The sequence below is a fragment of the Pieris rapae genome, chromosome 4 (assembly GCF_905147795.1).
Source record: "Pieris rapae chromosome 4, ilPieRapa1.1, whole genome shotgun sequence".
Lineage (NCBI taxonomy): Eukaryota > Metazoa > Arthropoda > Insecta > Lepidoptera > Pieridae > Pieris > Pieris rapae.
This window is the reverse complement of record NC_059512.1, coordinates 1,323,112-1,336,482: the sequence shown is the minus strand read 5'-3', so window position 1 is coordinate 1,336,482 and position 13,371 is coordinate 1,323,112. Positions and strand designations below refer to the sequence as shown.

The window sequence follows — 13,371 nt, the reverse complement described above, 5'->3', positions numbered from 1 at the left end:
CGACGACGTGTGTCATGCACAGGATGACCTACTTGCCTATTGGATTTTATATGTACCGACAATATTTAAATAAAACGTTATTTATTTTAAAACGCGAATTTATAATTCCTTTCTTTTGTTTTAAATGTACAGCACTTTATGTATATATATAAGAAATACATATAAAACAGAGAAAATTCACAAAGTATTGTAGACAGACCAAAGACAATTTTTGATACCAATATAATTAATTACCAAGTAATCCAGGATGGAACTCCAGTTTTATTATATCCATTTAAAAAAAATGTATTACCTTGAAGTTTATTGAAAACGCAGAAATACTGTATCATATTGACGCAGGGCACACGTCGTGCACTTAATTCTGCAAATAATTAAATAATATAAATATGTTTAAGACTCTGATAAAATTAATATTAATAAATTTCGCTGTAGCAGTAATAGTGCAAGTGAAAAACGGGAAACTCAAAGGGATATTGGGAAAGAGTGTTAATGGAAGGGAATATGCGAGTTTCCAAGGAATACCTTACGCCGCACCGCCAACTGGAAAATATAGATTTGTGGTAAGAAAATACTATTTACGGGCTATAATATACAATGTGTGATATTTTTGAAGTGAAATTTCTTTATTACACCACCGTCACATTTCTCGGTTACGCGTCACATTTTTCCGTTACGAAAAGATGGCACCTTTTTCTTGTCCTTACCACGGTTGATTCGAAGAGATTCGTAGCCATCAATAAAAAAACTATATAATAATGATAACAATTCATGAAATTCTGTAACAATCTTAGTAGTTATAAGGTAAGATAATAATTATATTTGATGATAAAAATCTTTTCTTAAACTTTATCTAATTTCAGTTTATGTAACCAATTTCTGTAAAGTTGCATATAGTAGATCATTTTTCAAAAAATAAGGTAATAAAGTAGTTTCATTTCTTACAGTTTTTATTCCTTTCTCCACAGATATACAGTATTTACAACTACCTAATAAATAGAATCGGAGCAAAATTCTCCGAATTCTTGAAGATTTTATCATAAAGTTAGTGATATTTTTTAAAAGACTAATAGTAGTTTAATTTTCAATTCATTAATATATCTATATAATAAACAATAAATATTTAATAGATAATTTACTATTGACTTCATACAGTCTATTTACCTCAAGGCAAGACCTAATGACGGACAGTGACGCATCTATCGGGACTGTAGTGGACCAATCACATTTAAACGAAACGCGCAATCGTTTTGTCTCTTTCTCGTACACTACTTAATTAACGAGAACCTAATTTCACGTCCAAACCTGTTGAAGAATATCATTAACACAGAAAAGTATGTGTGATAACAAAAACATTTAGTTATCACACATACTTTAATATAATAAATGATTAAACACACAAATTAATATCAGAGAAAATTACGTACATAATTTCTAGTACATTCTTAGTCTAGTGTGATTAATTGAAAAAACTCATATTTGTTGAACTCGTACTAAACCCGGGTGGAAACTTCTCAGACGGGTGATTTAATGGCCAAAGGGCATGATAGCATAATCAGACCTATCAATACTTCATTATCGATATAATTTACGTACATACTGAGATATCTATGAACTCTAGCTCCTCTATTTACTGACAAAATATAGTGTTATACGTTTGTCTCTCTCTGCCAATGAGATGCTATGTTTTACATTTTAGATACAATCCAGAAATATCCCGTTGTATTTGTTACTATTTTTACTAAAACACTGTTTAACAAATCAAAATGCTGTTTTTTTAATATAAATCTAGTATCGATCATCATATAATCAAAATTGTCGTGTCATAAGATTTAACTTCGCTGCACAATGGTCCCATTTACCACGGAGAATGTTCATAGGAGTTGTTCGGATGAACACCTGCAGCTGAATCTCATCATTGGACGTCGAGGCAGGATACGAAATTCCACCCGTGGCACTTCGACGTCTGCCGTTCCACCAATGAGCGTTTTTCACGGCAGTTTCTGCCTGGCACCACCACTATCTGGAACCATATAACTTAGAACCAAGAAAAGAGTATACCAATTCTGGAATAGCCGGCAAAGCACTTGCGAACCCTGTGATGGGTGTCTGTGGTTGGCAATATAACTTAACATCAGGTGATCCTCCTTCCCGTTTGCCCCTGTCAAATAAACAAAAAAGTGTTTTGTAATCCATTACATACAAACTAATAGTATCCTTGTGTAAATAACCTATACGGGTTTAATTTCAGAGATATTTGATATCACTAATATTGTCATTGGCAAGTAGATAATAAATCATCCACCTCACCCAATCATAAATTAATATTTAATTTTTATAGGAAGCGGCCGAAATGCCACCATGGTCTGGAGTTTGGAATGCCGACAAGCCCCTGTCTCGATGCTTGCAGTTTGATCCCTTCATGGGGTCCGTAACAGGTACAATAATATTGACAGAAGATTTATGAACTCGAAAAGTACTAAATTCTTGCACTAATACAAAGTTAAATAATTAGCTAGTAACAGTTTCACACTACTATAAAAAAAACAGCAAATCTAAAACCGGATCAGTTGCAGCAATTAAATATATGCTGTATTTTAAAATGGGGGGCAGTTGGCTTAGTGACTGCAGCATGCGAATCTCATCTGAGGTCGTAATTGTACCAATCGTATTTGTCTACTTTATAAACACCCTCGTACGGTGAACGAAAACATCGTGAGGAAACCGGCATGCCTTAGCACGAAACATCAACAGCATATGTCAGGCACATATGACACCTAATTGGATATTAGAAAAAAGCTATTGATAACGAAACAGACACAGAAATCTGAGGCCCACACCTAAATCTGTAGTGCCACTGTATTGTTTTCCTAGGACTACCACCATCGCTTTTTCATCTACATTTTCTCAAGATAGACGCAATAGATTATAACAGGGGTTGGAAGGTCAGACTCAGAGTTTAGTAAGAACCAAATATATAACAATCAGTTGAATCTATCAAAGATTGTAGTTCATTCAAATTCTATTCTTTCAGGAAGTGAGGATTGCCTATTTTTGAACGTTTACACACCATCTTTAAGTAGATCTGGGAAGCTACCAGTTTTAGTGTTCATTCATGGCGGTGCTTTCATGTTTGGGACCGGAAATATTTATGGTCCCCAAAGACTTATGGATTGGAATATTGTTGTTGTTACTATTAATTATAGATTGGGACCTTTAGGTAAGAAGTTGTTTAGTCTTACTTGAAAATTGTTAGTGTCTGAAAAAAATACAGAAAACATTCTTCTTCTTGAATCTCAATTATTTCATGACATTGTTTTTTCAGGATTCTTAAGTACAGGGGACAATGTTGTACCTGGTAATGCTGGGTTGAAAGACCAGAACCTTGCTTTGATCTGGGTAAAAAACAATATACGCTATTTTGGAGGGAATTCAGATAACGTTGTTCTTTTTGGAAACTCCGCCGGTTCTTCGTCTGTCCATTATCACCTTCTATCCCGACGATCATATGGTAACTATGAATTTGAGTAGAATTAAACATTAGAGATTCAATAAACAAAATACGAATTCAATTCTCCTAGAAACATACTTGTACTCAAAAATCCTTGAGTCTCTATTCTAGTATTCGTTATAAATGAATACGGGTATGCTATGGGCATTTCAGCAGGACAGTATTTATTTTACTTACATATATGGAAATGACTGATGATGAATGATGAATGATGAGTAAAATACTTATCCTATTACATAAAAATGTAAAGTACTATGAACAATAATAATAATTAATCGGCGAGCCGGTTTTCTATTTATAGCTTGTCCTTGGACAGTCTTCTCGGTGTCAAGCTTTACTTAGCCACATAGGGCCAGCTGCTCTTCTTATACCATATTCCCATCTTTTTATTAGTTTGCATAAAGCCCTGGCTAATTTAGCCACAAAACGGACCAAATTGGAGTCTAGTGGCGGAAAATGAGTCCACCTACCTACCCATCTTTTATTTGTCTTTCTTGTTTTCTTTTGTCATACCGAGAAAGCTATTCCATATCTTTTTTCGCCCATTTATTTCGTCTTCTCTCATAATGTGTCCTGTCCATTTCCATTTCAGTGTTATATTATGATCACATACACTTAAGTAGCGTAACCTCCGAAGTAACATTTATCTTTACATTTAGGTTAACGGCGATTAATGCATCTATATAAGATATTGCTAACAATTTATAACGTAATAAACTATGTCAATATTGCTATCCTCGATAGCGGGTAGCATTGCTATGATAACTCTAAAGCAAACAATATGTTGTTCTGTTTGTCAATAACTTGAAGAATCGTTGTACAATTAATGACACTATTTTATCTGTGATGGAAATGCAAAGGAAAAATTGTGCGCCCAAAAGCACCATGCCCGTCTAACTCCAGATTCTCTGCTATTCAGAGACTGGGTCTGCAATACCCACTTAAACCACTTCGGTTAGTTTTAACAAGGCCGCCGTACTGAGTCTACGGGTAGTCACACGAATACGAAACTAATTTAGCTGCGAATCACACCTCACAACCTTAACTTCCATCCAGAGTACAATTATCAACAAAGTAAAAGAATCATGCGATGTTATAGACAAATTCCACCGTGGCATCATGTCCAGTGGATCAGCGCTGGCTCCATGGGCGCAGCAGACGGTGCCAGAAAAAAATGCCAGAACCTTAGCAGGTCTTGTGGGATGTCCCAGCGATAATAACCAGAAAATGGTCGAATGCTTTCGCAGCAGACCAGCAGATGTCATCGTAAGCGCCCAAGGCGAAATGCTGGTAAGACAATGTATTTCTTTACCATTTCAAATAAAACCGTATAAGTAATTAATGAAGAATCACATTACAATAATGAGGTAGTTTCATGATTGTTAATTGCTTAGAACTGCCAACCCAGAGAAGTCGTGTTTAATATTTGATTATTATGGCTACTAACGAATTTTTATGTAGCAGTTACTAACATTACTTACTGAACCAAAACCTTTGTTATGTATACATTACACGCCTTATATTGAGTTTAGTGGTTGACGTGTGCGACTGCAGACGATGTCTTAATCCTGAACTGATTTAAACTTTATCGCGAATTTTAATACAAATAATTCCAAATAGCGTTTGTCGTGACAAACTTCATGACAGACACATATCTACGTCTTCAATGATCAAGTTTCATACTTGACCTGGAAGATCGAGAAATAGGCCGCTTCCAATTCTAAACAGTTATTCGCTAATATACAACAGCAAGACCAAGGAATTATTTCGATTTTCCGTTGTTTTTGTTAGCTTTTTACCTTAAATAATGAATGTATTTTATTAATATAATATTATATAGTGTTTTTAAAGCAGTTTTTTTCGCGCACCACCGCTATATGGAACCAGCTGCCCAGTGAAGTAGGCCGGCAATGCACTCGCGATCCCTCTGGCATTGAAAGTGTCCATGGGCATCAGATGAGCTTCCTGCCCGTTTACCCCTTTTCTATATAACAAAAAAATACAAAACAACACGTTTTTCACGTTTTACGTTTGCTCTCTCTCAATCGGTGTCAATAGCTCTCACCCATTTCTTCGACAAAAACGCTGCACATATTCGTGACGCTAATATTATTATTATTGCGTTTCTTCCGTAAAAAATTACCCACATGCGCCTAAAGAAGTTTTATCTCAAAAAAAGTATGTAATTGATAGATATGTAAATTGACTTCCTATTAAAATTAAAAAAATATATTAAAATTTTGAATGAAACATGAACACAAACATCATTCTAAAAATGATTACAAATTATAGATTAAACAGGCAAGGCAGACCACATCATGCATTTGAAATGACCTGATGAATTAGGAATGAAATTTAAAAGAAATCATTATTGTAGGGCTGGCGAGCACAACTATTCACTCCGTTTGTTCCAGTAGTGGAACCGGATTGTCCTCATGCATTTATTGATACACACCCGTATCTCGGTACTCTAGAAGGGTCGTTTCATAAAGTACCACTTCTCATTACCACGACATCGGAGGAGGGACTATATCCGGCTGCAAGTAAGAACATTTCAGAAGTTATATAATGGATAATTAGTAATTAACCAGAAGGGGTTTGATTTCGGGCGGAATTAAATTTAAATATAATTTATTTCTTTTGGATTTATTTTAAAGCAGTGTTAGCCTAGTGGCTACATACGATTCTCAACCCTGAGATCGTGGGTTCGATCCCCAGCTGTGGGCCAATGGCTTTTCTTTCTATGTGCACATTTAACATACAAGGAAAACATCGTGAGGAAACAGACATGTCTTAAAACCCAAAAAGTCGGCTCCTTAAGACGTTGGAGAACACGACAACAAGTATATTAACAGTCAATACCACCAATTATTGTAAAAACAAATGAATAGTAATAGGCATAAAATAAAGAAACATAATTTTATACTGTAACATAGAAAGTTACAACTGACATGTTCATGGTTATGGTAAATTTCGGACAAAATTACCCGCATACTATATACCCGTTATCAAAATCCAATCCGTTTTTGAGTCCTTAACTCCCGCATCTAAATCTTTCCCTTTCTGCTCCGATTCTATCTGGAAGACACAGAAGCATCTGGCTTATTGCTTTCGTGATATATGGAGATAAATAAATGTATTGTTGTTCACGGCACGTAAGTTGGAATGAGTCGTTAGATGCGCAGAAGTACTTTTTTTCTAATAAAAGTAAATGCGCGAATTTTGTCCAACAATAAAATTGTGTAGGGGCTTTTTTATTTCGATTTCCTTAATTTGCATTCCAAATTAGTAATTTACTTATACTGAAAACTAAATGTAAGTCACCTGAGAACTTGGACTTGAAGGCGTCCTTCAACCCTTTCCAAATTTCTATCTTTGCCAATAGCCTGCCAGTATTTTCATGTTATTTCTATCAAGTCATCAACCCACCTTCTTATTGGCCTGGTCTTTTCCAATGTGTTATCTTTAATGACTATCTGTTGTCTATGTATCGTGTTACATGACCAGCCTACTACTGCCTACATATTTTGTGTCTATTACATTGTTTTTTAAAATTGGGTAAAAACTCCTTTTTAAAACCTCTTTGACGGACCAGAACTTCTGACGATTCACACGTTTTTTTTACTATTCATATTATTATTCCCTAATAAAATAAAGAATTATTACTGAAACAGACGTACGCTACGCTAAATTGTAACGAGACTTTATACAAGATTTACATATATTAGCATTCACGTGCAATAAATGTTTCCGCTCACGTAATAGATAAATATTGTTAAAATTTTTAAAAAGGTTTGTATTTCTTAATAAAATTTAATCTCAAATTCAAAATAACTTTATTTATAAAGGTAAGCAAGTACACTTATGAACGTCAGAAAAGAATTAAAATTAATTCTAAATTTACATTTACCGCCAGTTCGCAAGTCAAGGGCGTAGAGCGGGCAAGACTACGGCTAGGTAAAATTGTATTTTACCAAGAAACCCCGTAAACGAACCCAAACATTGTAATAATTGAATAATTACCAAAACATTAAATAAACATAAGTTCTATAAAAAAAATAAAAAAGTTAACTTTAATTTTTATTATCAAATCAACAGCTAACGTCTTTTTACAGTTTTCCAATCAAATGCAACTTTGCTACCAGAATTGGAAGCCAGATGGCCAGAACTATCGTCAATTATCTTCAACTACTATTACACGTTATCTAAAGGTCGCCGAGATGAGGTAGCTTCGAAAATCAAGGAATTCTATTTAAACAACCGAGCTGTTAATCAAAACACATTCCAACATTTAGTAAAAGTAAGTGCATCTTTATTATTCACTCATATCACCTCGACGTCCGTTGTTACACAATTGGGATCTACATAAGCTGATATTGCGAGCCTATTGACAACCTACAGCTGAGATGCATCGCTTATTCATACTTTGACATGAAATAGACGAGACAGTTTAAGTTCCCTTAGCAGTAATCAAATTCGAATTCGAATCAGATATCGTTCATTCAATTTCTATGATAAGTCGTACTAGAATAAGCTATTCTAAAAAAGTTATTATTTTTTTGCCTCCAAATAATTGTTTAAAATATATAAATATCGATATCTTAATTAAGATTGTCTATGTCCAATATTTTGTGATGTGACAACGTCTTATAATTCGATGGAGGCGGCTGCACTCACGAAAAAACATGACGCATACCGCGTTACCTCCGTTCAATTGAAGGCTTGAAGTGCAAGCGAGAGCGCGGAACGAGTGACAAAGAGGCACAATCAGTTGCGTTCGGCAGCGTTCGTTTCCTTAAAAAATATACATAATTGTATTTATGAGTACAAATAAATGTAACTTGATCAATTCAATTGTGATTTCCATTTATAACATCTCTATATATATCCATACAAAATATCTATCAAACAAATAAAATTAAAATTTTATTTTGAAAAATGCAACCATTGCATCAGTATTTTCTTATGACGTCACAGTCAACTATCGTCAGTAAACCGACTTTACAGACAACCGTTTCTTTATACGTGTGTGTTCACTGAGATATCATGGAGCATTACGATCTAGCCTAATTTTAGACTAATAAGTAATTTAAGTCTAACCTAGTTTACTAAAAGGGATTTTTATCATAAGGAAGTGTGCAATATTCTATTTTTTCACTCACTGTTTAGCACTAAACATTAACGTACACTAATTTACTAGTTCAAATGATTTTGTCTTTTTCAGTCTCCTCGCTATGTCAAACATAGTAAAAACGTTATAATTATATATTTCGGATAATGAAGTTCTGGGTTAATTTTGAGTTTAGGCAGTGTGATTATGAATAAATTATATAATTAGCGGAGATAAGAAACAAGATAATCCCCTTCTAACGACTTCGAAGATGTCAAGTTTAAAATTTGTCGAGTTTATAGCTCAATGAATTTGATTCATTAAAGTTTTCAGTGCCTACACACAATTGCGCGAACTATGTTTTATAATAAGCAATTCATTATTTAAGTATATAGATAGTATAACACAAACAATAACACATTATTCGCATTTCATTCATTATTATATATTATTTTAAACCAGCCCGCGTTGATTCTGTGTATTTTACTTATGTCACTTTCCTGAGACTTCTTTTGATGATAATTATGTTAAAATATATCACAATGAATTATATACGTAAACCTAGTTAATATCAGTTATAAATTAAAACATTCCTTAGTTCATGAGTTGTATTACTGAAAATTTATTCATTTAGGTAACACAATGTTCACTAATGAACGTCTAAAAGAAATACATATTAAATGCTTCTAACTTTACATTTACTGCCAGTTCTCAAATCAAGGGCGTTGAATGGACGATTAATCGGCAAGATCCTTGTGTTATATAATGTTTATAAGGAGCTTACACCATGTTCCACATGACATTCATAAGTAATTAATAATTAATTAAATCAAAACCAAAGATTTGTCCCTTAGTGGTAGACAAGGTTAAACAAACGCACTTACATTCTCTTCTCCGCTATTTTGGTTGTTTAAATAAACATAGGTATCTCTAAATTTTATAATAGATAAATAATGATCGATTTGAAAATATTTTAATAACAGTATTTATTTAGTTATAATGACGCAATCAAGATAGAAAAAGTATCTTCAGACAATGTTCAATTGGGTGTATATGTCACCGTAAGATTGTAAACATCGTTATATTACAATCTATCCAGTAAGATTGTAAACTATCGATAGATTGTGAACCGTATCATTATGATTGATATGATATTTTTCGCTTAATTGTAATCTATCGATGGGAAGCGGTCAAATTGTGAACCGGCGTAGGACGGAATGCAACTTGCGCTCTGATTGGTTGAACGGTATGTGCCCCCGCCACCACGTCATCTTTGTTTGTTATTTCTATTTTTATAATTTGTGCTTAAAGACATAATTATTGTTGATTTTTTTGAAATTTTTAATTAGAATTTGTGTTTGTATAATAAATATTTGCTACAATTTGTTTCTAACATATGTCAGGATTTCTAATTTCCTATTAAATAAATAATTTATTTTATTTAAGTGACAGGTCTATTTCATTTCTAAATGAAATGAGACCGACCAATCAGGAAGAACTTGCACAGTTGATAATTTGACGCGGGACAGATTGTAATTTAACGGTTTCACTTCAGTAGATTACAATATAGCGAAAAATGATGCGTTAAATTGCAATCATAATGATACGGTTCACAATCTATCGATAGTTTACAATCTTACTAGATAGTTTGTAATATAACGATGTTTACAATTTTACGGTGACATAAACATTTATTCATATATTTAATTGGGAATTTTCTTCGCCAACGTGTCTTTCAAGTGAATTCTCAAGTAGTTAGTGTAACTAATGTTAATGTACAAACTACATTTGCACAATTAAAAGATATTTATTCTCAAATTAAACTTACTTATGATTTTGGAGCTATAAGTTGATTTGTTATATCTGTTTTACATTTAATATCAAGATCTCATTTCGATATAAGTATGAATTTTTGTAAAAAAATTTGAACAATACTTACCAGAAAACATACGTCAAAAATATAACAAAAGAAAAATTATTTATTAAATAATTATATATACTAAATCGTTATAGCTTATTGTGATTGATGAATTATTTAAAATAGTTTTTATATTTTATTCATTATAGAATCATCTGTCGATACAAGTTTAACAATTAAATTTCAAAACTAACATAAATAGCTGAAACAAATTATTGTTCTTTCCTGCGACTCTAATACATTTCAGTTTATATTAGGTTATGGTGCGAAAAAATACTCCGTAAACATAAACTCATAAGCATCTACAGTTACAGCGCACACCTACAGCTACCCACTGAAGTATTTTCGAACCACACAGTCCTTCAAGGAAACAGCTTACTTATTCTTAAAAGGCTGGAAACGCACTCGCGAGCCCTCTGACATTGAGAGTGTCCATGGGCGGCGGTGTCACTTAACATCATGTGAGACTCCAGCCCGTTTGCAGGGGGTTCTATAAAAAAAAATAGAAAATTAAAAACAAATTTAACAAGTTTGATCTCTGTGGTAGTGTACTTTCTCCTCAGCATTTTCTCACTATATGAATTGACCAGCTCTGAAGTCACCAGATCTATTTATCAGACCGAATTAAATCTTTAATTAGCGCCTGCAGTTCAACCCAGCTGAAGAGTCAGAGTAATTATTAATATTTTTTTTTATTACAGGCGTTAACCGATCGCAACTTTTACGTAGATATAGGAGAATTTACGCGATTGTTTGTCCTAAAATCTACTAAGGATGCTTACATGTATCGATACAGCTTTCGAGGTGAAAAAAGCCTTTCCGACTTGATTGGAAGGACTAATGTCAATTACGGTAAGGAAATCTAACAGATTTGTATATATATACTACATACAAATCTGTTATATAATAGGTATATATGTTGTGGGTCAGATGAATTGAAAACATGAATGATTAATAATATTGATGTGGTCAGAATTAGATAATTACGTATAAAACATTTGGTAGTAATTAGACAATCGTCGTAAAAATACCTTTTCCACGTAAAATAATAAATTATTCCTTCAAAACATTGTTACAATGGTACCAATTACTTATATAAAGACTTTCTTTCTTTGTTTTAAGGTACCAGCCACTCGGACGATCTCTTTCGTATATTTGTTCTGCCAAACTTTGATCTCAATAGGTCTGACGATATTGAAATAATACAAACTTTAATTAAAATTATTTATTCGTTTTCGACGACTGGGTAAGTCTTTGAATAATTACATTTAAATGGTCATAAAGTTCTTTTTCATTAAATAAAATTTGAATATTTTTTTTCTCCCGTTGGAATTTTTTGTCAGAAGCCGTGGCATTGTGGTTAATGATCCTATGAATGTATGAATCGAAAGTTTCGGGGTTTCTTTTCGCGAATCTATATCTAAGTATAGGCTTATCATCTACTACTCTCTCCGATTGTACGTGCTTATTTCTTTATTATTAGAGCTTCAAACAAAGATCTTTCTAATTTAATGTTATTCGAAATGAATGTTTGAGTTTGAACGATTTACCAAAAAAATTTTTTTTCAGTGTGCCTACTGTAAACAACTCGCAATGGAATCCAGTAACTCCAGGACCAGAAATTAATCTATTAGATATCTTGGCACCTGACAACACAAAAATGTCGCATTATGCTAATTTTGGGAATAAGACATTTTGGGACAGTCTCGGATTTAATGAAAACGAACGAATTTTACGATATTAGAATTATTAAATTTTCAACATCAAGCGATCTATTTGTTGATGCTGAAATTTAATTCAATAAAACTTTATTACGTAATTAAACAGCATTAACGACCCAAAATCCTCCATTAAAATATTTCATATTCTCTGTGATAATTTGTCTAGTATAATGCACCCTTCTTGCTAAGTATTTGATTTAAGACACATATGCGTTTCGATATTAAAAAAATATTTCTACTCTATGGATAAATCTACCATGTATACAACATATCTCGTTTTATTTATTTATTAAGTACAGCTAAACATATCCATATTATTAAAGCAAACCGATTACATTGTTCAGCAAAATATACGAAATAGAAAGATAGGGTCAACTATTAAAAAAACTACAACGTAATATTTTAAAGAAATATGAAATTGTAACTACTGCGTTAAGCCTTCTTGTATGCCACGCACTGCCGGATTAGCCACTTAGCAAGAGTAACAAATGCTACGGGCCCCTTTGGGGGCCCGCGCTCCAACGTATCCGAATATAATAATACCCGTACAGTAATAAAGAAATATTAAATTACTCAGCGCATAATATTTTGCCTCACTTCCACTAAAAAATCTGAAACTCGATTTGTCACATTTAATGTTAAAAATAAGTTTTTTACAATCATTGTTGAATTTAGTAACACTTTCAATAAAGACTCATTTAAGCTTTGCTTAATATTGAAAGAGTAACTATCTCTAAATTTGCTGATTATAAATCCAAATAAAAATATTTGTAACGGATTTGTTTTATTTAATACCCTAAACTTGAGAAGGGATAGAATTTTCAGTAATCAAAATCCAATAGCTACTTAGTTATGTTTGCTGCTTATTTTTTTTTTGGAGATATATATGACGATATCGACCAAAACCTCTTTCTAGTTACTTTATTACTGTAAAGTACTATGTTAGTTTAGCACCATCGCATTACATATGCAAGTTATCATATATCCTGATGAACCCCACAGTACTAAATCAATACGATAGTAAAAACACAGAAATATAATAAAATATATCAGATAAGATACACATTATCGCTACTTTGAACTCGTTCTGCGAACACATGAAGTTGTCGATTGT

The 13,371-nt window shown here is 32.9% G+C and overlaps 1 protein-coding gene across 2 annotated transcripts; it reads left to right on the top strand.

The window, feature by feature from the left end:
- The first annotated feature begins 215 nt into the window (after positions 1-215).
- On the top strand, positions 216-12,829 carry LOC111004119 (venom carboxylesterase-6). 2 transcript variants are annotated; one of them, XM_045628104.1, is made up of 10 exons: positions 220-560; positions 2,339-2,435; positions 3,032-3,217; positions 3,323-3,508; positions 4,608-4,798; positions 5,886-6,051; positions 7,624-7,808; positions 11,238-11,388; positions 11,659-11,782; positions 12,106-12,829. In XM_045628104.1, exons 1-10 carry the CDS (start codon positions 387-389, stop codon positions 12,278-12,280), a joined length of 1,635 nt encoding a protein of 544 aa, XP_045484060.1. In that variant the 5' UTR covers positions 220-386; the 3' UTR covers positions 12,281-12,829. The 2 variants fall into 2 exon arrangements, with proteins under 2 accessions (XP_045484061.1, XP_045484060.1); XM_045628105.1 differs by lacking the exon at positions 11,659-11,782 and having other exon boundaries at positions 216-560; positions 12,106-12,259.
- The last annotated feature ends 542 nt before the right edge of the window (positions 12,830-13,371 follow it).